The sequence below is a fragment of the Tasmannia lanceolata genome, unplaced genomic scaffold, assembly GCF_043159265.1.
Source record: "Tasmannia lanceolata isolate RefF3 unplaced genomic scaffold, GAP_Taslan_0.1 ptg000002l, whole genome shotgun sequence".
Lineage (NCBI taxonomy): Eukaryota > Viridiplantae > Streptophyta > Magnoliopsida > Canellales > Winteraceae > Tasmannia > Tasmannia lanceolata.
In genome coordinates, this window is record NW_027518679.1 from 42,180,486 (window position 1) to 42,203,411 (window position 22,926).

General features: G+C 38.5%; 1 protein-coding gene across 2 annotated transcripts in view; it reads left to right on the forward strand.

Moving 5' to 3' along the window:
• The window catches only part of LOC143873369 (E3 UFM1-protein ligase-like protein), a 60,523-nt gene that overhangs the window by 26,342 nt on the left and 11,255 nt on the right, over positions 1 to 22,926 (forward strand). For both annotated transcript variants that reach the window (XM_077376807.1, XM_077376808.1), the window contains exons 9-19: positions 52 to 502; positions 618 to 772; positions 925 to 990; positions 1,064 to 1,132; positions 2,620 to 2,712; positions 2,904 to 2,969; positions 10,177 to 10,223; positions 10,320 to 10,383; positions 16,881 to 16,958; positions 17,056 to 17,118; positions 22,153 to 22,245. In XM_077376807.1, coding sequence (XP_077232922.1) covers positions 52 to 502; positions 618 to 772; positions 925 to 990; positions 1,064 to 1,132; positions 2,620 to 2,712; positions 2,904 to 2,969; positions 10,177 to 10,223; positions 10,320 to 10,383; positions 16,881 to 16,958; positions 17,056 to 17,118; positions 22,153 to 22,245 — 1,245 coding nt within the window. The remainder of the gene's footprint in view (positions 1 to 51; positions 503 to 617; positions 773 to 924; positions 991 to 1,063; positions 1,133 to 2,619; positions 2,713 to 2,903; positions 2,970 to 10,176; positions 10,224 to 10,319; positions 10,384 to 16,880; positions 16,959 to 17,055; positions 17,119 to 22,152; positions 22,246 to 22,926) is intronic.

A 22,926-nucleotide genomic window follows, 5' to 3' on the forward strand; every position in this document is an offset into this window, starting at 1 on the left:
TTTTTATATTTGGGATATATTTGTTACTTCTTTTTGGTTTCTTCTGGCTAGGATGTGTTTGATCGAATAGACAAAGAAGCAATGGCCTTAAATCACACCCAGCCTTCTGGACAAGGGCTGTATGTCGGTTCACGTTTGGTCAATGAACCTAAAGTTGGACATGATTTGGGACAGTTGTCTGAGCTGAATGAGACAGTTGATGATAGTAGTGGTGGTAAACATGTTTCGGAGAAGGGATCAAAGAAGAAAAGAGGAAAACTCACTGGATCCTCTAATGCTGGGGGAGTCGAAAATAGTCCTGATAACCCTGATAATATTCCTGCAAAAGCTAAGAAAAATCAGCGAAAGCTCAAGGATACAGGTTCCTCACACGTATCTGATTCAAAATCGGGTGTTAAGAAAGATTCAGATAAGTTGAATGAGCAAAACCCAAGTATTCTTAATGAAGAGTGGATAATGCAGAAGATTTTGATGGTGGTTCCCGATTTTGGAGAGCTAGGAGGTTTGTTGTCCAAATGCTTAGTATTGTTTTTATTTTTTATGCCTTTCAATCTGCACAACTTATTAGGTATGTAGTTCAAATCCTACTTTGAAATATTTAATTGTTGGGTTCATAGGTCAGGATGATCCACATATAATGCTTAGAGCTTTGGCAACCCATCTGAGGCCTATGCTTATTACTTCATGGAAAGAGAAAAGAAATGCATTATTTACAGAAAATGTGGATAGGAGGAGGCGTTTGCTTGATAATTTGCAGAGGAAACTGGATGAGGTTAGCTGCTCATCATTAGTGTTATAATTTGCTTCTCAATATCATTTCCCTCAATATTTTGCTTGTATTGTATTAATGAATACAATACAATAATTTTTTATGTGGATATGTTATTTTGACTATCATGTACACATCTTGTCCTGTCTTTTCAGTCATTCCTAAATATTCAACTCTATGAGAAAGCATTAGATCTGTTTGAAGATGATCCAGCAACTTCAGTAAGTTCTCTATTCTATGGTCCATTTTTTTTAATACATTGCTAATTCTGGGAAGGATGTTTCTCTCTGCCAGGTTACTTTACACAAACATCTGCTCAGAACAACCGCTACTTATATCATGGACATGCTTCTACTAAATTTGGTTCGTGCTTCTATGTTTCGATGTCCTTACCTCTGTATTTCTTATTATTGACTGTAATCTCTGGTTCCCTTTCTCTGTATTTCTTATTATTGACTGTATTCTCTGGTTGAAATTGTTTGCAAAGCAAAACATAGAATGTTAAATCTTGGGGTTTAATTGTCTGAAAAACATAGAAAGTTGTATAGAATAGAGATTCTTTTCAGATTTCATGGTGTAGGATAGTTCTAGATGGAAGGCTTTAGGAAGTAATAAAAGTACTGATTGGTATCATTGAAAAAAAAAGACTGAGTGGGGTTTTAAAAAGTGAACTAGATGGAATCCATGAAGAGGGAGTCTTGAGGATAAATGCACCCCCTTTAACATTTTACTTTGGCTTTAAAACTTAACGAATAACGACGTTAAAGGGGGATTTTATCCGTCAGAGGGGGGAAATATCATTTCCCAATATAAAATTCATAACCTAGAAGTGATTAGAAGAGGGGGAAATAGATGAGAACACAAAGAAGAGCAGAATCCCTAACCTGGAAGAAGATAATGCCACGAAACTCCTTCCTTTCGTTCTCCTCCTTTGCTGTAACAGTCTCTCGATCTTATATAAATATCATTGCAGCAGAGCCCTTCTCTGAGGGTTTCGATGAAAGATGATCTGAGTAATTTGAGCATTCTTCTCTCTGATGGTTTTCCTAAATAGCGACAATCCAGCGTAAGTGAAATTCCAGCGTAAGTGAAATTCCGTCTTCCGACTGGAATTTCAGTTGCGCTGACTTTTGGGGATAAATGGGTTACAGGGTTTGTTAAGATACGGGATAAGGAACCACCAAATAACGAATAACTACTTATTCGGGGTTTAGTTTTAACCAGGAAAACTTAACCCCGAATCAAACAGGCCCCAAGGGTTTGACTTTGATCAAGGTCATCACACCAATGATCTAGAGTTGGAACTTGGAAGTCACATCCCAAGCAAATCTTAATTATCTTTATTCTTCATTCATAAAATATAAAAAAGATGACCCCAAGGCCTACATATATAGACTCGTAAAACCCTAGAAGCTTCTGAAGCTTGCACAAGAGGTTTGCTTCCCATTTATGCAACAAAATCCCACACCCCCTATATTTGTCTCCCTTACTACCATTTCTAATTTAAACTTAAGAGCCTAATTAGAAACCCAAACTAAGACTGATTTGTTTTAAAGTAGAAATAACATAAGTAGAAACTATCCTAAGACAATAAGCAGAATTAGAAACTAGCCTAGGACTCTCTTCTTTGACTGAGCCGCCACCCTGAGTCTGGTTACTAGTTTAACCTGTATCAAATTAATAGTTGTTTCCTTTGTGAAGAAACTAGCATTTTAGCAGGTTTTATTTGGACCTTTTTTCTCTCTCTTTCCATTGGAAATTTAGTTCTCATTGGTTTTCTACCTATCTGTGATATCTTATTTGTGATGAGATGAATCTGGAATCTAATATTATGTATCCATCCCATGTAGGACATGGACAACAAGCTGAAAAATGGAATTCAGGTTGAAGAATCCCAATACCTAGAGCCCAGTTCACTGAGTTCTGGTGATAGAATTTCTCTTGTATGAAGCATTTTCATTCTCTGATGTAAAATATTTCCATCTGCTAATGCATTTAATTTTCTCATTTTTTCCCTAGTGATTGCTCGGTTTCTAGTCATGGATGTAGTAATTGCTCGGTTTCATGTTCAACAGTTCGGAATGGAATTCTTTTCTCTATTAAAATTTTCATTTAGGTGTTTCTTATTTCACAGGCAAAGAGTTTGCCTGGCTCTCTTTCTGTTAAGGGTATTTTAGCAGTTGAGGCATTGGAGGGAAAGGTCAGTGCTTCATTCCAAAAGGATCCGATGTGTTCCCATGCTGGTTTTTTTTTTTGTTTTTTGTGAATGGTTGCAGTTTTCTCATTATTATGCATTCACTTTAACAGAATCAGTCTACTTTTCTTTAAATCTGATTTATTTCTTTTTATTGACTACAATAGTTGAATGAAACATGGACCCGGTCAATGTTATTGAGTTATTACTATCTTTTGTGTGGGATTAAGACACCGTTAGAATCTTTCATCATGAAACATGGACCCGGTCAATGTTCTTGAGTTATTACTGTCTTTTGCATGGGATTAAGATACCGTTAGAAACTTTCATCATCAGGCTATCTGATTGTCATTTAATTGTGGGTTCAACCCTCTTTTAGGCCCTGTTTGTTTTAGATTATGACAACCGATTGTGGAGTCCCCAACTGATTATTGGACCGAAAATTGCACTAAATTTGAGTCCAATAGTCGGTTGGGGACTCCATAATTGGTTGTCGTAATCTAAAACAAACAGGCCCTTAAAAGTGAAGAGATATATTTGGGAGATTCCGTGTGTGTCCGTCTTGAAGATTCTGTACAAAACAAAAATATCATACCGGAACCATCCGATTGGCATGCCACATTGGGAGAACAGGTAGAGCCGTAGAGGGTCACTACCATCAGAATGATGTTTAATACATAAACATGGAAAGAAATTTTTTTAGAATGTGACCACACTTATGTATTAACTTATTTTACCTTGTATAATAATTTATTTTATATTTTATCTTTTTAACGAATAGTAGTTTGCTTTTTCTGCACTTTGATGTATAGTGTGTTACATGGGCTCCCATTGGCGGAAACAATGGACCCACTCTTTCTCTGGTACATTGTACAATCTGACTCCAACGAGGCTGAGATCCAAACCCCTTCTCACTGGGTTGAGAATCTTTTAGGTGCAAATGAATGGAAGGTTAGAAGTTAAAGATGACTTCCCTAACGCCATTTCATGGGCAAAAGACGACACTGTGGGCTCTTACGACTTCCGGCTACCTATCAATGGGAAAGGATGAAATAGGAAGACGTGTTTCTAGAATGAACAAGACACTGGTTGAGAAGGGAGAGTTTGCGAAGTGGGATAAGATTGTGAAGTTGGATTAGATTGGAATGGGCTTAGGAACATGTGTTGTTGCTCCAGATCGGCTAATGCTCCCATGTTAATGCGATGTATTTCACCAGTTAACTGGATACTTCATCATTGGTATATCAATCGGTCCATCACAGATTGAAATAGGAGCCGGTTCGACATGAAGCTTTTGAAAATGCAGTGCAACCATGTAAATAAGGAATGAGATGAATACTGCGGTTAAACAAGCATCCCACACCCGAAAGGAAAGGACAGACAAATAAGAAAAAACTAGCTTTACACGTATTCCTCGTAGTACAAATGAGATGACAAGATAGACTAGCTAAGGTCCTGTTTGTTTTGGATTTTGAGAACTCGAAACTGATATTGAACTCAAATTTAAATGGATGGAATCTTGTCATTGGGCAATCTCTGCCCGATGACTTTTGGCTGTTTTTTTGTTTTCATTTTAATAATTGTTTTTTTTATGATATAGGGTATCCCCATGGATGCGCGCAATCACCTGTAAACCACACGCATCGAGTCTACTACATGGATTCGAACTCTCGTCACTGGGGGCATACCCATGACTTTAAGCCAAAGAGCCACACCCATTCGGGTTTCATTTTAATAAATGTTATTTGTTTACAAATAGTCCAAACCTCTTCTAGTAAGTGGAGCCTTCATGATCTCTACTTTGGTATTTCCTAATTCCAAGCCACTCGATAATTTACAATGTAGATTGTAGACTATACATGAAGACAACACTGTAAAGTGGTGTACATTTTTATCTGTCTTGGTATCTGTTTTCCTTACTATAGACATTTTGGATACAACTTAATTTTATAATGAATATCTAATTAGGTATGTTTATTGGAGAATGCCCTTAATAATCTGTAGATACTCTTGATCCTACTGGATCCTAGAACTACAAGCAGCTACAAGCAGCTTTTCTCTCGAATATGCCACTTGAATGATTTTTGAGAGCTATTTATTTTTAATGTAAATGAATCCTATAGCCGAGTTGAGTTATTTTTAATGTAAATCTCTTTTCTTCAATTTAGTATCTTTTGATTGAATGTAGGCTTCAATCCTTATTGATCACATTAATATATGGGCATGAACCAACCACTACATTTTTGGAGATGATTCTCACTGATGCACATATGAGGGTTCTTTGATGTTAACAACTTCGTTAAATCCATAACCTTGTGCAGAAATTGTGTTGGAAGCTTTCAAGGCAACCCAGGTCCAGCTAGAATTGGTGGTTCTTTCAGAAATATAGAGGGAAGAATTGCCAAAGTAGCTTCTCGAATGTATAGTAGAGAAGTTTTTAAATGTGATTCAAATGAAGTTGAGGCGAGGAATCTTTTCTCGTTTTCAAAAGTTTCATTTATTCTTTCAGTGGGCTTCTAATCATAAGAGGGGGCTCCACAAATGTCGCATCTTGGGTGATGAAAGAATCACCTGGACCTTGGAGATTGGAGAGGATTAATCTTGGAGATCTAGACTTATATGGAAGAATCAAGCCATTATTCTTTCTTAGACATAGATTGGCAAATGAGATGGAGGATGTTTTGGTATAGGACGGGGTAGAGAGAGCAACTTTTGACAGCCAAAATTGCTCCAATTCAGTAGGGAATCCTGTATGTAAAGGGGAGAAACAGATACATTGTCGATGGCATGCGATGGTAAGGTGGAAGGGCAAGTTTAGGGTGTAATTGGCATTTAACTAGCTACTGTTACAGTTATGTTATTGTGTTAGCAAAATAAGTACAGTCAGTAGCTTGTGGCAGCAAGAGTGGATGCAAGATTATCTTAATTTCTATTAGTTTCCATGCATATTCTTTTTTGCTTGTAAATTTTAGATTCAGAATGGAATAAAACAAATGTTGTTATCACTGAGAAAAAAAAAGACTAAATTGAGGCAAAAGTTCTTTCTTTACACGCTAGGCTTCATATCTCATATTTGGATTTGTTAGGCTTGTTATACGTGGAGAGAAACTCAGTAAACATGATTGAATCAGCGTCTAAATCAAGCCCTGGTCCTTGACACTTGGCTAACATAAAGTTGGAGGTCTTAGACTTCTGTAGAGTCCTATTGCCCTTCATCAGCCATATTTCATGGAGTGCTAACAAAATAAAGGACCCACTTGTACGAGAGGGCATTGATTGGTGAACAGTGTCGGCCATTCTTTGCCTTATATAGTACCCATCTCGGGGCCATGTTTTACTTCTTTTCCTTTTTTCTTTCGTATGAGCTTTTTCTTCTCACCGGGAAATCTCATACCTCTTTTGTAGGCTGTATTTTTCTTTTCAATGAATTGCATTGCTATTGCTAAAAGAAATCCTCATCGATCTTTTTGATTTCTTTGGAAATCCGTGTGCAGTCTTTGATTGGTCAATTTGCGTATTTGATCAAGTGTTGATGATGCATCGCATGGTTGCCAGAGCGGGAAGCGAGGGAGAAGCAAAAGTGGGAAATGAGGGCTTTAGAAAATTTAAAAAATGCAGGAAAAGAAAAACTCTAAAGGAAGTAAAGAGTAAATGTTTAGGAAGTGTGATTAAAAGTCACATGAAGCATGTAATAAGCCTCATTGTAAGAGAATGAGTACATAGAACGAGTAGAATTGTAGTATGTTAGGTAGGAAGGGTTAATAGGTAAGGATTACATCTTAGAAAAGAAGACTTTGCCACTTCTAATGTTTTATTCATGCATATTTAATGTTGAGTTTTTTAGAAATGATCCACATAATTTTCATTTTAAACTTAAGATGAGTTTTCAAGTTTTAAATGCACTCTTTTTTAAAATACACCCCTTGGAAGAAATAATTACCTAAACAGGAAGCCTACTTTTAATTAAGAGGAAACATGTAGGAAGCGTATGGGAAGTGCGCTTCCCCTAAATTTGGGAAGTGAGAAGAACTTAGTTTCCGAAGCGAGCTTCCCATCCAACTAGGAAGATTCTGTTAAGTATGATATATTGTCTTGTGCGGACGGAGAGAGGAAGAATTTCAATTTTTGTCATTGGTTCTCTTTGGATTTTTTCTTTAAACTTGGCATCCGTGCATGCATCAAAACAATCAGCATGACAAGCAAAGTCATTTTACCACATTTAAGTAGAAGAGATATGTCAATCACAAGCAATTTCCACCTTGTAAGCATTATCATTACTCTTCTTGATGATTCAACATGACATTACATGACTGTGCTACAATTTGTTGCATGGCCCCTTAAAAAATCTCTCTTTTTGCAGGTAGACCATAACTTAATCTCCCTCTTGATAGATCTTCATCCTTTGATATTTATCCACATCTTCTTGATACTTGACAATTTTGGGACGATATGGATGAAGTAGTCCAAGGAATACCGCATGGAGAGAAGTTATTTATAGGAGGAGATTTAAATGGACTTGTGGGAAGAACTAGTGGAGGTTTGAGAGGGTTCATGGATGACTGGGTTTTGGCAATAGGAATGAGGTAGGAGAAGATATTTTAGGATTTGCAGTGGCATATGATTTGATGTTAACGAATACATTTTTTAAGAAAAGAGATTCACACTTGATTACTTTAGCAATGGCACTAACTGTAGCCAGGTAGATTTTATCCTCACTAGGAGAGAGGACAGAGCTGCGTGTAAAGATTGTAAAGTCATACCCGGGGAGTGTTTAGTCACACAATATAAGCTGGTGGTGTTGGATATATGCATCAAAAATTGGAGGAGAAAAGATAGAGATGTTAGACATCCGAGGACTAGGTGGTGGGATCTCAAAGGGGAAAAACTAAAGATGGTTAATGATAGACTGCTCAAAGAAGGACCTTGGAGTCTTGATGAGGGGACTAATATTATGTGGAATGGGATGTCTAGTTATATCAGGAAAGTGACTAGAGATGTACTTGGAGAATCTAGAAGAAGTGGGCCACCGTCTAAAGATACGTGGTGGTGGAACGAGGAGGTCCAAAAGGCGATTAGGTCTAAAAGAGAGTGTTATAAATGTTTGCATAAGTGTAGAAATGAGGAGAACATTAAGAAGTATAAATTTGCTGGAAAAGAAGCTAAGAAGGCTGTAAGGGAAGCTAGAGGCAAGGCATATGAGGATTTGTACCACAGGTTAGGGACGAAAGAGGGTGAAAAAGATGTCTACAAGCTTACTAAGATGAGAGAAAGGAAGAGCAGAGACTTGAATCATATAAAATGTATCAAAGATGAGAATCAAAGATTGTTAGTAAAAGAAAACGAGGTTAAAGAGAGGTGGAGAGGTTACTTCGTTAAGTTGTTTAATGGAGAACCTGTAGCGAATTTGGAAGAACTTGATAACGCTTTTGATGATACAAACTGGAGGTTTGTTCGTAGAATCCGAACATCAGAGGTAAGAGTAGCTATGAAAAATGTGAAATTAGGTAAGGCTAGGGAGCCTGACGATATTCCTATTGAGACTTGGAGATGCTTGGGTGATGTGAGTTTGGTTTGGTTAACTAGATTATTTAACAATATTTTGAAGACTAAGAAGATGCCTGATAAGTGGAGGAAGAGTACATTAGTACCTATTTATAAGAATAAAAGGGATATTCAGAGTTGCACCAATTACCGGGGAATTAAGCTAATGAGTCACACCATGAAGCTTTGGGAGAGGGTAATTGAGCATAGACTAATAAAAGAGACTAAGGTGTCAGAGAATCAGTTTGGCTTCATGCCCGAACGATCGACTATAGAAACTATCTTGATTAGGCGGTTAATGGAGAGATTTTGAGAAAATAAAAAGGACCTTCATATGGTTTTCATTGATTTGGAGAAAGCGTGTAATAGGGTTCCCAGGAGTATTATGTGGTGGGCCCTTGAAAGAAAAAAAAGTGCCTACTAAATATGTTGATGTGATCAAGGATATGTACGATGGCGTAGTAACTAGTTTCACAACCAAGGATGGCACGTCTAGTGAGTTTCCAATTACAATAGGACTGCACCAAGGATCAGCTCTAAGCCCTTATCTTTTTACGCTAGTTATGGATGAGCTTACGGAGGGCATCCAGGATGACGTGCCGTGGTGTATGTTATTTGCAGATGACATAAGTATCAATCGACGAAACCAAAGCTGGATTAACTGCTAAGTTAAAGTTCTGGAGAACTACTTTGGAATAGAAAGGTTTTAGACTGAGTAGGACTAAGACATAGTATATGGAGTGCAACTTTAGTAATCTAAGGAGGTGGGACGAGGATGTAGTAAATATGACTGGACAAGAGGTACCTAAGAGGAATATCTTTCGCTATCTTGGTTCAATTCTACATAAGGAAGGAGAGATTGAAGAGGATGTTAACCATAGAATAAGAGCAGGTTGGTTGAAGTGGAAGCTTTCCTCAGGAGTTCTGTGCGACCGTAAAACCCCTACCAGGTTGAAGGGAAAGTTTTATAAGACGGCTATGAGGCCAACCATGCTGTACAACTCAGAATGTTGGGCCACCAAAAAACAACATGTGCATAAGATGAGTGTAGTGGAGATGCGAATGCTTAGATGGATGTGTGGCCACACAAGGTTAGATAGAATTAAAAATGAAGACATTCGTAGAAAGGTGGGGGTGGCACCAATTGAGGAGAAGATGAGAGAGCACCGCTTAAGATGGTTTGGACATGTCCAACGTAGGCCTTTGGATGCTCTGGTGAGAAGAGGTGACTCGTGCCAAATTGATGGAGTAAAAAGAGGTAGGGGCAGACCGAAAACAACTTGGGTAGAAATAGTGAGGATAGACTTGATAGCTAGGAACATAACAGAGAACTTGACCTTGGATAGATTAGAATGGAAGAAAATGATCCACGTAGAAGAACCCAACTAGAGCCAGGATTAGAGCCGGGTAGATTCCTTTCACCTTCTTCATGAAATTTTTCTAAAGGATTCATTTTGCCGACCCCAACTAGCTTGGGACAAAGTCTTTGTCGAGTTGAGTTGAACTTTATCTTGAATTTCAGAAACATGTTTAGAAATCAATCAATGCCATTACTTTATCTTCAAAAGATTAACATTTTTCTATTGCTCTTTTAGAATATTTGTGTGGCACGTGCTCATGATTCAATAGATTAACATTTTTTTATATTCTTTTAAAATATTTGTTATGGCAGCGAGTTGATACATTCATGACGGCATTAAGAACAATAGCAGAGGAAAGGTAATAATGTATTTTATTGTTTGTGAATTTCATGTTGGGCTTCAAGTATCACGTTTGGCACTTTATGTCAACATTTTGTGTTTTCTTTTGTTGCAGTGGACTAATTTTAAAGAAGCTAGACAAGAAATTAGAGAGGACATTGTTGCATTCCTATCGTAAGGTATGCGTGCTGCTTCTATGGTTAGAATAAATGATTTGATAGGACACTTTATTGCTTTTAACTTTCATTTTGAACACCCTCATTCCCACCCGCCTCCCCCCAATCCGAAGTCAGCCACCCAAATAAAATGCATGCTCTATGCTCAATATTTTTTTCTTAGTAATTTTTTTTTTGAATGGGTGAGAAATATGTTAAAAAAGAGGGGAGGGAACCCCAACAAATGAGATGGCCGGAACAAGAATACAACAAACAACTAGAAACTAGCAAGTGAAAATTACAAACACAAGGAATTAAGAAGCAAAATGGTCAAAAAGCTCCATTTGGGTCCTAAGAACTCTCTCACGAGCCAGATGATCAGCTTCGCCATTGGCTGATCTTCTAACGTGCTGAAACAAAACTGGATGTCCTTCCAAGCGCCTATAAATCTCTTAGATTATCTCCACAAATCTCCAAGGAGTAGGATTTCAGCTTTCCAATCATCTAATTATGTTAAGGGAATCTCCTTCCACTATCAAACGGTCTAAATCTTTGCTATCTGAAAATCGGATACCATACAAAATCAGTCACTTCCACTTCAGTGGAATCCATCACCTTGATCGGGCCGGAGAAGTCCCACTAAGTCAGACCAGTCTCATCTCTTAGGATTCCCTCAATTGTTCTTAGTGACTTAATATATTGAATCTCTAGGTGTCCAAAAATTCTTTTGAATTAGGGTTTGTTCCGGTTGGGATATATAGGGGGTAAAACATCCGTTTACCCCCTACCCCGAGAAAGCTCCCTTTCTCCCTTTCCCTGAGAAAGCTATCATTGAACAACGATTAGCGACCGGAGATTTAGGACTCATTGAATGTTATTCAAGGTTTTCTCAAGTTTTTAACTAATATCAGTCTCATTAGGACTGTGTTTTATGAATAAAGCTTTTGTCTTTAAAAACCAAAGATACAGTCTAAAAGGGGTCGATGAAATCAATTCAAGTCGAGTGAACTGAAACTGAACTTTATCATAGGTCGAATCCTAAACGTCTGTTTGGGTTGCCTTATATTAGGGATTTTACTCAGGTTTGGGGTGCTGCATCAGCGAAACATCATGTTTGGTTGCCAAATGCCTGTCAAAACACCTATTGACTACTTGATTTGTTTGAGGCTGGTCGACCCACGTGGCTTCCCTAAACTTCACTAAAAAACAACTTTAAAATCAGGGATTTTTTTTTCTAGTAAACCCCTTGGTTCTCTCACACTCTCTCATTGTGGTCTGTTTTCTGGGTTGATTTCCACGATTTTCCGAAAAAAACAGTCTCTCTCTCTCTCTCTGCTATTCTTCTTTTCTCATCAAGCTTTGTTTCTATATTTTTGTTAATTTTCTAGGTTGGTTTTCTATTTACATCGAATTTGTCTTTTTTAGAGTGAAATCGAAGCTCTGGTTCTTGGAATCTCAAAGGGATTTGAGGAAGAAAGAAGAAAAAGTTATGTGGTTCTTGAACCTGAAGCTTTAATTGAGAAATGGGTTTTCATCCTGCGACTGTAATTTGGAATGGGTTTGCAGGGATTTCGGCTTTAAGCTACTGATCATTTTAGAAAATCGTAGGAAATGGAATGGATTTGCCATTTCTATGTTTTAGGGAGCTTGGAAGATTCTTGTAATTTAGGGAGAATTGAAAGACGTAACTACATAATGCCGTACTTAATGGAGCCTATTTTTATGCAATTTGCCATTGCAAAAGTTTCAGATATTTTCCATGTAAATTACTAGTATTATAATAAAACGGCAAAGAAGAAATCCGTTGAAACTGATTTAAGTAACAACCGAGTGTCTGAGTACCTACTGAAAGCATGAAACATCTACTCTGAAAAGACCAACTACTATCAAGCCTGCAATCCAAAGGTTAAGACAGAGAACAAGAGCAGGTTGAGTGATCCAAAAAGAAAACGAGGGTACTTGGAGAAGAGGGTTCCACAGTCACACCTGCACCCTCTTGTTCCACAGTTTTTTTGAGCATAACAAATTTGATAAAGATCTTAAGAGAGGCTCTAGTCATTTCTTCGCATACATGAGGGCTCAAGTCAGAGTCTACAAATAAACTCAAAAAAATACATAACCTCTAAACATGGACGGCATAGAGTAAAATGCCTCATAGTCATAATACAACTGAAATATAATAGTGAACTTAACTGTAACTGTGCCCGATAGAACATCTCGTCTATCGGAACGTTGGCAATGGTCTATGTCGACATCAACCTATCATTCTTTCAAGCCTCATATCTTCCAAATCTCAAGTTGCATCTAGACTTTCTGCTGCGAAATATCCTTTTCCAGCATTATTGTTTCTTTCATTTCTAGCAAGACCCCGCCTCTGCTTGCTGCTCGGTTTGTGACATATTGACGGCGGACTTCAATTTCACACTGTCCATCTCTTCCTGTTTTGTTGAAGAGAGGGTCTTCATCCCTGGCAACACTGATGTTATCTTTATGAACTGTGGCTTGACTCCGAATCCTGCTTTGGCACTGGTTTCTATAAAGATGACACCAAAATCATGGGATGGTGGGCCAATAATCGGTTAGGGCCCTCACCATCGGTTGTCACAATCTGCAACGAACAGGGCCTAAATTTATCCTGTCCAGGAGTATCCCAAAGCTGTAAACAAACTGAAACAAACTGTCCGATTTTCAAGGTACATTGTCTTGACAGAAAATCAATCCCAATTGTAGCTTGATAAGTGGTGTCAAATTTATCGTACATGAAACGTGTGATGATGCTGGTTTTACTGCCGGATTGATCGCCTAAGAAAACGAGCTTGTATTTGGCAAGGAGAAACAACCGCCATAGATTTTCTTCTTTCTCTTTTCTTTTTCTTCTAAACCTTTTCTCTTTCTCCAAGCAGAATAGGAGAAGAGATCTGAAATTCTCCAGTTCCACAGGTTTTCGAATGAGCTTTCCAATCTGATTGAACAGCATTTCTCTGAGCATTTCTCACAGTTCCACTTCTTCTCTCTGTTTCATGAAGAAATGCTTCTTGATTCCTGTGAACACAAGAGGCTGTGGACTGATATAGACTCTCTTTCTCATCTCTTTACTGTTTCTCTGCCTCAAGCTTCCATGGAAGGTTATGAGTTATGACCTCTCCTATGCAACTGAAGGTTCCGATCTCTCTGAAAACCAAGGTTACCTGGAATGTGGTTTGTCCCGGTATGCGGTACGGGAACGGGTACTGCATACGATGGTAGCCCGGTACATGGTACGATGAGTGTAGGCTAAGTTGGTTCGCTATATGGTGTCGCGGTCGGTTTGGAGCGCTAATCCTGGTCGCTTTGGTGCCCTCTCTCTCTCTCTAGTTTAATGTTATGCCAAGAGATGCTAAATCATTGTTAGGCCGTATCTTAAATATGACAGTCAAGCATATCAACTGGTGGTTGCTGACAGTTTTTGGGTAAGGTAATCACATTTAACAACTATTTAAAAAAGAGATTAAAACTTGTAGTGCCAATATCAATATTTTGGAAAGGCACTAAAACTTGTAGTGCCAATATCAGTAGGCTTGTGGTCAGATTTATTTAGGTTTTTAAGTGGCTGCATGCTTCACAGTTTCCCTTTTCCCTATGCTCTTATGCCATTTATAAACCCCTCTCTCCCTGCAAAAGCGAGGAACCAGGGAGGGAGGTTTTACAATATTGTACATGGATTTTATTTCGATTGGCAATCTTCAATGAAAGTTTCTGTCGCAACAACATCTGTTTCGGGTTGGTCTCTTTACTTCTTCTCAGTTTATTCTTTTTTTTTGGCCTCCAATAAGGTTAAAGATGGGAAGGAGAGTTGTTTTTTGTTCTCTCTCTCTCTCTCTCTCTCTCTCTCTCCTGTGGATCGCCATTTTTGGCGATCCGGGTAAAAAACGACCCACGTTTGGGGTCGGTGACCCCGGGTCGGAGGGGGAGGGCGATCCCGGTAACATTGCTGAAAACCCCACCCTTTGTTGAAGATTATGGACTTGCCATTTCTGTGTTTTAGGGAGCTTGCAAAATTCTTGTATTTTAGGTAGAACTGGAAGACCCAACCACATAATGCCGAGGCAAAATCGTGCTATCGACTCTGTCTGGGAGAGCTTGCAAGATCTGGAAGCCTGGGTTTTCATCATCATTGTCTTCATCTTCTGTGTTGCAGAATTACCGGTTTAGAACATGGTCGTGCATACCAAACTTTTTTGTTTTTCAGAGATATGTTCCTTGAAGAAAAAAAACTGATCAAATGACTTTATTTGCCTTTCTACTAGTCCTTTACATGCATCCATACTCAAAATCTTCCAGTTTTCCTGCACAAGGTTTTAAATTTCGGTTTCGGTACCGATTTCGGACCCCACCGAAATCCGAAATTTCGGTCCGAAATTTGGTAAAATTTAGGAAAAATCATTTAAATGAGGCTGAAATTTTGAACCGAAATTTGGTAAAATATAGGAAAAATTCCGGAAAATTCCCTTTTTTTTTAAAAAAAAAGAAAAAAATTACATTCAGGACCGGTTAAATGAGAGTATGCCACAGTGCGGGTTGGCTACTAGCATTCTAAAACAGTAGCCATTAATGCAGTAGTGGGGCTACTAGCATTTTACTTGGGACAACCCTTGCTAGTGTAAAACAGTAGCCACTAATGCACTAGTGGGGGCTGTCCCAAGTAAAAAAGGGGAGACAATATCACTTCACTTTCTTTGCACCCTCTCTTTAATTACACAAATTCAGCTTGTCCTTTCTTTTATAATTAGTATATGATATGCTTTTTGGGTACCCTAATAACCCTTGACAGCTGCTTTTTGGCTAGCAAATTCCTAAACAAAAACAAAATCTTAAAAAAATAAGGGGTTACAGAAAGCCTCCGATCTACAGGGGTTAGGGAAACCCTCTAACATTCAGATCGGAGGGTCAGGATCAACCAATGGAAATGATTTTTGGGACGCAACCTATTTTGGCTGTGACCCATGTAATGAACGGTTTGGATCACCATACCGTATTTTTAAGTTTTAATTAAGTGAGGAGTCCCCTCATCAAAATACAGTAGTGCTGATAACATTTCCCAAACAAAAATGGGTTTTCATTTCCTGGTCCTCTTTTTTACTTGGCACAGCCCCCTCTAGTGTAAAAGATAAGTGAAAAATACACGTTAGGGTCCTCTTTTTTACTTGGCACAACCCCCTCTAGTGTAAAATATAAGTGATAAATACAGGTTAGGGGACTGTCCCATGTAAAAATGAGGCCACTTTATAAATTTTAACTTCTCATCAAAAGTCAATACAGAGAATCTGTCTTCCTTTTTTTTAACTTGCAATGGTTTGAAACCAGAGAGAAGAAAAAAAACCCTAAAAACTTACCTTTCTTGAAAGTTGAAATCGGAAGAGGAGAGGAAGCAAGCGGCTACAAATTGAAGAAATTTTGCATGATGGAAAAGAAGATGACAACCTTGTTTCTTATAGGGAAGATTATTCCTGTAAGATTCCATTCAATCTCATTTTTTGAGCTTTTTTTGGCTTTGCACATGGGCTTCAGACCCCTTTTTCTGCCTTTCTCAGAGAAACCATGTGGGTGCACTGCACGGAATTTGCAGGAAATTTCCCCAAATTTCGATGCAATTCCAATTTCCCACCAAAATTTCGGAAATTTCGGCAATTTCGGAAATTTCGGTAATTTCGGCCGAAATTTCGGCGACATAAAGTATTTTTCCGATTCAATGTTCTTTCGGTTTCGGTGTCCACCGAAACTGAAACATTTCGGCCGAAATTTCGGATTTCGGCCGAAATTTAAAACCATGTTCCTGCATTCTACTAGCCCTTTAGCAGACAACCAAACACTTCGAGAACGTGTGACTCTAGGTCGGGGTTTGGTGAACCAACTGGCCGCTCCCTAGTTGAAGTCTTGGGCCCCTTTATTGTTGCCTAGGTTACACCTTCAAAATGCCTATGAATGGTATTTCGCTCTACTGCCCTCAATCTTCACTTTACACCATGCCAACTCTGTCGTGGAATTAGACCAAGGGAAATCTCCATGGGAACTACTCCCTTAGATTTCACACGTAGGAGATCGAGACACAACCTGTTTTATTTGCTTTAAAATGGACAGATTAGAAAAGTTCTACATTTACCCCCAATAATTTGCGGTGAATGGAACACTAGGAATCAAATTACCCGACCCCTTCCACCTTTTATGCCTTAGTTTACCCTGCTCATTGGAACAACTGAAATTAATTCAAGGGGAAATTACTGGTTGTGGAACACACACTTAATTGCATAGCTGCTTTTATCATTATTATAATTTCAAGTTTCATCATTCAAAAAATAAAAATAGAATAAAAAAATCAACTAAATTTATGTACTACCTCTTTCTTCAGCTTATCTTGGTAGTAAAGCTTGATATCTTAGTAAGATGCATCAACATGAATTCCAATATTGTATAGGTCCATTTTGTCTTTTAATATCATGGTGATTGAGATTCTCATGGTTCTCTTTGTGATGTGCAAATGTTAGGATTTGACTTCTCAAGTTTCTTCTGAAACTGATCCTGTTGCACTACTACCAAAGGTTGTTTCTTTACTTTATTTGCAGGTAAGTCTATTTATTTGCTACATGTTTGCTTGTTTTTATCTTTATGTTGTACATGTGAATAGGAACACTTTTTCACTCTGAATTTATACGCTCATAGGTGCACAACAAGGCTCTCCAAGCTCCAGGAAGGGCCATTTCTGTTGCTGTTGCTAGGTTGAAGGTATGGCAATATATGTACTTGATAATGCTTCTACATATTCTTTCCAAAAACATTACACCTACATTTTTTTTGTAAGCAAGCATTTCTTTGAACATTTGCATAAGCACAACCAGAGATCCGTGAGAAAAACGGAAGTGGGAGGCTACAATAAATATGAAAAGCCCACCATTCATTAATAGTAAAAATGACCAACAGTCGGGAGTTTAAAGTGATCACTGGTTCTTATTTTCATTTAATAGGTTTATCTGCATTGATCATAGAGAGGGTGAGCCTCGGCGCAACGGTAAGGTTGCTCCATTTTGACCTGGTGGTCACGGTTTCGAGTCACAGAAACAGCCTCTCTGCGAAGCAGGGGTAAGGCTGCGTACATCTAGCCCTCTCCAAACCCCGCAATGGCGGGAGCCTCGTGCACTGGGCCGCCCATCTGCATTGTTTTAACTAAATTTATATATGAACCGTGCTTAGGCATAGGACCAAGAGAACTTAAAGAACTATGCTTCTTATCCATGTTTAAGAACTCTTTGACTCGGAACACTTGAAGTTGACTTAGTTATTGGTCTGTCAACTTCCTGGCACGTTGAAACTCGGGGTGTTCTTAAGAACTCATTTGGCGTACATGACTAGAACCATAGTTTCAAAACTCCCTCACATCATCGTGAACTACCCGAAGTCAACTCCCTTTTACCTTGGCTGCGTTCTTGTCCAAGTCCGCATCTTGCCGTACAAAGTCAATCAACACTCTTTTGACTCTCCCAATTTATGTCCATGTCAACCGAGTATTCGACCGTGTCGTGCCGAGTCGACTAGGGTTTGCTTTGTCCACATTATGACCTGAATCTGCATTTTGAAACACTGGCTAGAATTATAGTAAGGCAGACGAAAGGAGCGAGAAGTGTTTTTTTTTTTTTTTGCTTTAGATGGAAACAAAAGACTGAAACTTAATTTTTATATAAAGGGAGAGGAATCACTTGTAACTCGGTATGGGTCTGAACTTTGAACTTTTGGGTCTGAACTTTGAACTTTTGATTCATTTGAGGGTTTTTTTTTTTTTTGTTGAAAAGCAATAGTTAAATATATTATAATCCAAAACGAAGATTACAGAGAAACAGGGGCCTCAGGAATTTTCTAGTCGTGGGTGACGCCCACATCAAAACCATACCACCTTCAAAATTAAGACTTTTAAGCACAAGACCTCTAACCCTCTTCCATGAAACCTGTAAAAGCCAAAAAACTTCAGAGCCTAAAAGTCACCCCCCTAAGACGAACATTTCTGTAATTCCGATAGGAGCATATCGATCTCTGTAGCGAACACCTCCTCATCAATAGTAATGGCCAAGGGCTCCTCATCCATTAGGTCCTTCTTTCCAAAGGCCTACTTTCTATTAATCATATCCTCCACTCTTTTGATTCCTGATTCCTTCTCTTCCACCCATCGGGTGAATCTTGCGGCCCTTTCATCCGCCAGCATCTTGATAAAGAAAGGATGCTTATGCATGGAGGAGTGGGTGTCTTTAACATTACGTGATCCTGTCATACTAAAGAAACTCGCTGGCCTTCTATTAGCTGCCTCTTTGAAGAGCCTCCACTGTTGCTTCAAAAAGTCCTTAATGGTTTCCCTAGGTGTTGGCGAAGACTTAGAGGTTAGTTCCTCATTATATACCATAACTTTGATCATTTTTAAGGTATTTTCCATCTCAGAGAAATCCACTGATCCACTGATCGCTTCCTCTTCCGACCCAAATCTAGAGGGCTCAAGGAGGAAGGTCGAGAGGAAGATGATTCATTTAAGTTCTTCATTCTTAATACAAGTATAATTCTAGGTGTAATTACTTTTCCTTTACTCTTATAGTTTGGAGGGAAAATGAAGAGACGAGGGAGATGGTTATTTAGGTGATAAACCGCCTCGAGCTGACCACTGGCCATAGGCCAGGTGTTCCGACTTTCATTTAATGAGATGTGAAAATATCTCCTTACCTCAAATATGAGCAGTGATAGCGCCGTAAAAGCCATTGCCCATTATCAAGATACGAGTAGATCTTTTCTTCTTCACTAAATATATTGAGACCCAAAAATGAATATTTTAATCAAAAAAATTTTGTGCCTTGGATGCTTGTTCCAAGAAACGATAGCACAGACACTACTTTCATTAAATAAGGATAATCATTCCTCCCACTCTCAACGTCACTGCGATTTTAATCCCAAGGCAAAGAATATAGAATATAGAATATAGTCTAACCCTTTCTCCAAACGATTCAATCCTATATTCATCCTAAGATTTGGGAAATCCCTCATCCACAAGAAACGCATGCCTTGGGAGGTAAAAAGACCCCACCACAGGAACCACCTTTCATCTTTGGTACTTCTAACCTTTCTGATAAGGGCTCCAAGGGTAGACCTGCTTTTCCCTTTGATATTTTTCCCAAAGAGGGCCCCCCATGAGAATCTTCTGCTACCACTCTAGGCCCATGCTTCCCTGCTTTTTCCATTGATATTTTTCCTGATCTGGCGGTTAATAGGCCTTTCCTTATCTCCTCAAATCTACCCTTCCGCGACCAGGAGCGGAAAGAATTGACACGCCCAGAGGGATGCTTATGATGGGCCCCCTTCAATCTAGACCCTTTCCCAGGGATTGACAGAAAGGAGGGAGGGCCCATTCCCAGGATTAGATTTGACCTTCTTGTCAAGGAGGGATATTTGAAATTTGAAATCAATTGGGTGGGCCCCATAGGTTCAACGGATCCCCAGCCTAGATTTTCCGGCGGGTGAGGTGGCAGCGATTCCGACGCCAACGGGAGCATATCCTGTGTCTGAATGCCAGAATTCGAGGGGCCGAGTTCCGGTGGAGGTGAATTCTTACCAAATTGTGAAGACAAATTCAGAAACTCTGTGTCGGGAACCATCTGATACCTATTGCTCTGAGTTTCGATGCCGATTGTGTAACACTGTCCTGAAACCTGAATCTGAGTAAGAGGTGGTGGACACTTCTACCAAGGGTTGAGAATATTAGCAGACACAAATTTCATACATTGGTTGTGACCCCCTTCCATTTTCACTTCCAAAACTCGACCAAATAGATTGCCTAAAGCTTCAACTGTTGATATGGCCCATACATGAAGAGGGATACCGTAAAACTTGACCCATATTTCCTCCAAATCTGGGGTAAAATCTTTACTCCAAATAGAGAGAGAATATAGTTGGTCGTCCCATACCTCAATACCTCTATCCAGGATCATTGTAGCTTCCTCTTCCGACTCAAATATGAATAATACTTCATCCTTTGATAGAGCACATGAAGAGGGTAAAAGAGGAAGGTTCCAGGCTCTCTTAGCCCACGACCAAAGGTCATGAGGGTTCCAGAACTATCCTTTCTTTTTCCTATTAGGCAACCTTTGAGCGAGTCCAATCTCGATTCCACCTCCTTACCTGTGATAGTTAGAGCCGGGGCACCTCCCTCAGCCGGTGAAGATATTGTCCCAGAATCGGGCCATCGGTCAACTTCATTATCACCGTTCCTTTTTATCCAAACGACATCTCCGACATATGTCCTGCCATCTAAAGTTAAGGTAGTTACAGGATAGACAACTCCAATCTCCTTGCTGCGAAATTGATTTACTTGTTTTTCTTATTTGAGGGTTTTTATTAACTTGTTTTTCTTATTTAGCCAATTATTAACTTGGATAACTTTAATCAACATTGCAATAAACGATTACCTTTCCAAGTTTGAGTTTGTACACTTATTGTTATTGCAAAGAAGAGTGTACATATACACTGGCTCACTTACGATACACAGATGCTTGTGTAGGTCCAACATATTGCGTCCAACTCGATACGATATTGATACATGTACTGGACACTGCATGGATACTCCTGCTGGTCAAAATAATTATCTTTTTCTAACATATCTTGGGGTTGAGCCTCTAGCTTGGTTGGTTATGGGTTCAATCCCATCAAAAGTTTCGAACATGTGTCTCTCTTTGAGCCAACAACTTTGCTTTTTAGTTGTGTCACATTTGCAATTATAATTCCAGGTATGTAGTCTTATAGTCATGGTTTTAAATTTCGACCGAATTTTGGATTTAGGTGAAGACCGAAACCGAAATTGGCGAAACGTAAATTTCGTCAATTTCGGCGAAATTTGAAAAAAATATTAATTTTTTATTCCTTTCCCAAATTTCAGCCAAAATGACCAAAATTTCGGCCCAAAAAATTGACATTTCGTGCGTCTTTTACCAAATTTCGGGATTTTGGCTGAAATTTTGGTTTCGGCTAGGTCCAAAATTTATGCCGAAACTGAAATTTCAAACCATGCTTATAGTTGCTATAATCAATATATTAATTTTCCCCTAATTAAAATTTTTATATATGCACGTGCTATGTCTTATCTCGTGATACGAGATTCCTGTATCTGTATCCGTGTCCTACACTTTGGAAAACGATGTGCCGTAGAATCCCACAAGCAGCATTTGTATAGATCATGGGGTGTCAGCTCACCAACTTGGAATAATTTTCATTCTCTTTTTTCAACATCATAAGCTGAAAAATAAAAGAAATGGAAGGATGGAAAAAAAAACTCAATTTTTATACCTAATGAGTGGCCGTTGGCCTCAATGTGAGTCATTCTTTGGGTTCTCGTTACACTGCATTGGCGATATTCTTAATGGAAGCATTGAGAGGAAGGCCACGTTTGGATATAAGTATAGAGGATAACCCCTAAATATGTTGGTTTTGAATGACTTTTGGTCACATTTTACATTAATTATTTCACTAATCTAACAAAATTATCAGCTAAAAGATGACTTCAGCTTATTTAGCACCAGTACTTTATCCATTGCATCAGATCAGTTTAATATTTTCTTCTTCTTTTTATTGCCTGGAAGCATAAAGATTTAAATGATTTATCCCAAACAAGAAATTATCAAATGAAAGAAAATGCTTTCTCAAATAAGGAATGATGATATATTCAATAATCTTTTTCCTTTTACGGGCGTCCTTATTTTTTTTGTTTTTTCTAATGTCTCCTTTTCAACTTCACAGAATAAATTGGAAGATTCAGCGCATAAGGTCTTAATGGATTACCACACTGCAACAGTTACCCTTTTAGCTCTGCTGTCAGCTGCAACTGGAGACGTGAGTGAACACATTACATAATTATTCTTATTTTAATTATTTCTGTTCAGGAAGAATATTTGCATCTGGTAAATGTTAATACTACTTACCCTTTTCCCTATAATATTTGAAGCTGTTAGCACAATGTTGTAGTGAATAATTTATTTTTTCTTGTCATTTATTTTGTTGTTTGCTAGAAACCTGAATAACACCCAATTGTTCACTCTAAATCTTGAACATGTTTTTTCACATGTAACAATTTTTGTGCTTGTTCCCAAGGTGGCACTCAAAAAATTTGTGGGTGAATCCTGTCAGTTTATTGAGCATGTCAAAAAGACTATTGACTGATTCACGTTGTAAGTGGAATATATTCAGCACTCAAAATTGTGCTGGGGCACACTTAGTGAGAAGAACCTACTAAATAAGTGAACTGAGAGCACTCGACTAGGGCTGGAACTAAGAATCTAATGAAAATGGAAACTTCCAAGGGATTGGCTACAGATTTATTAGACTAGATATCACCGAAAGTGACAAAACCAATCAATTAAGTTAAACCAAGTGATTTAAAGTGTGGAGTTTCATTTTCCTTTTTCTATTTTTTTGATAAAATGAAGCATAAATATCTAGAAATTAATGAGTACAGGAAAGATTTCAGGCATATTAAAGAACTATGTTCAACTATTTTTGTTTTTATTTGCATTA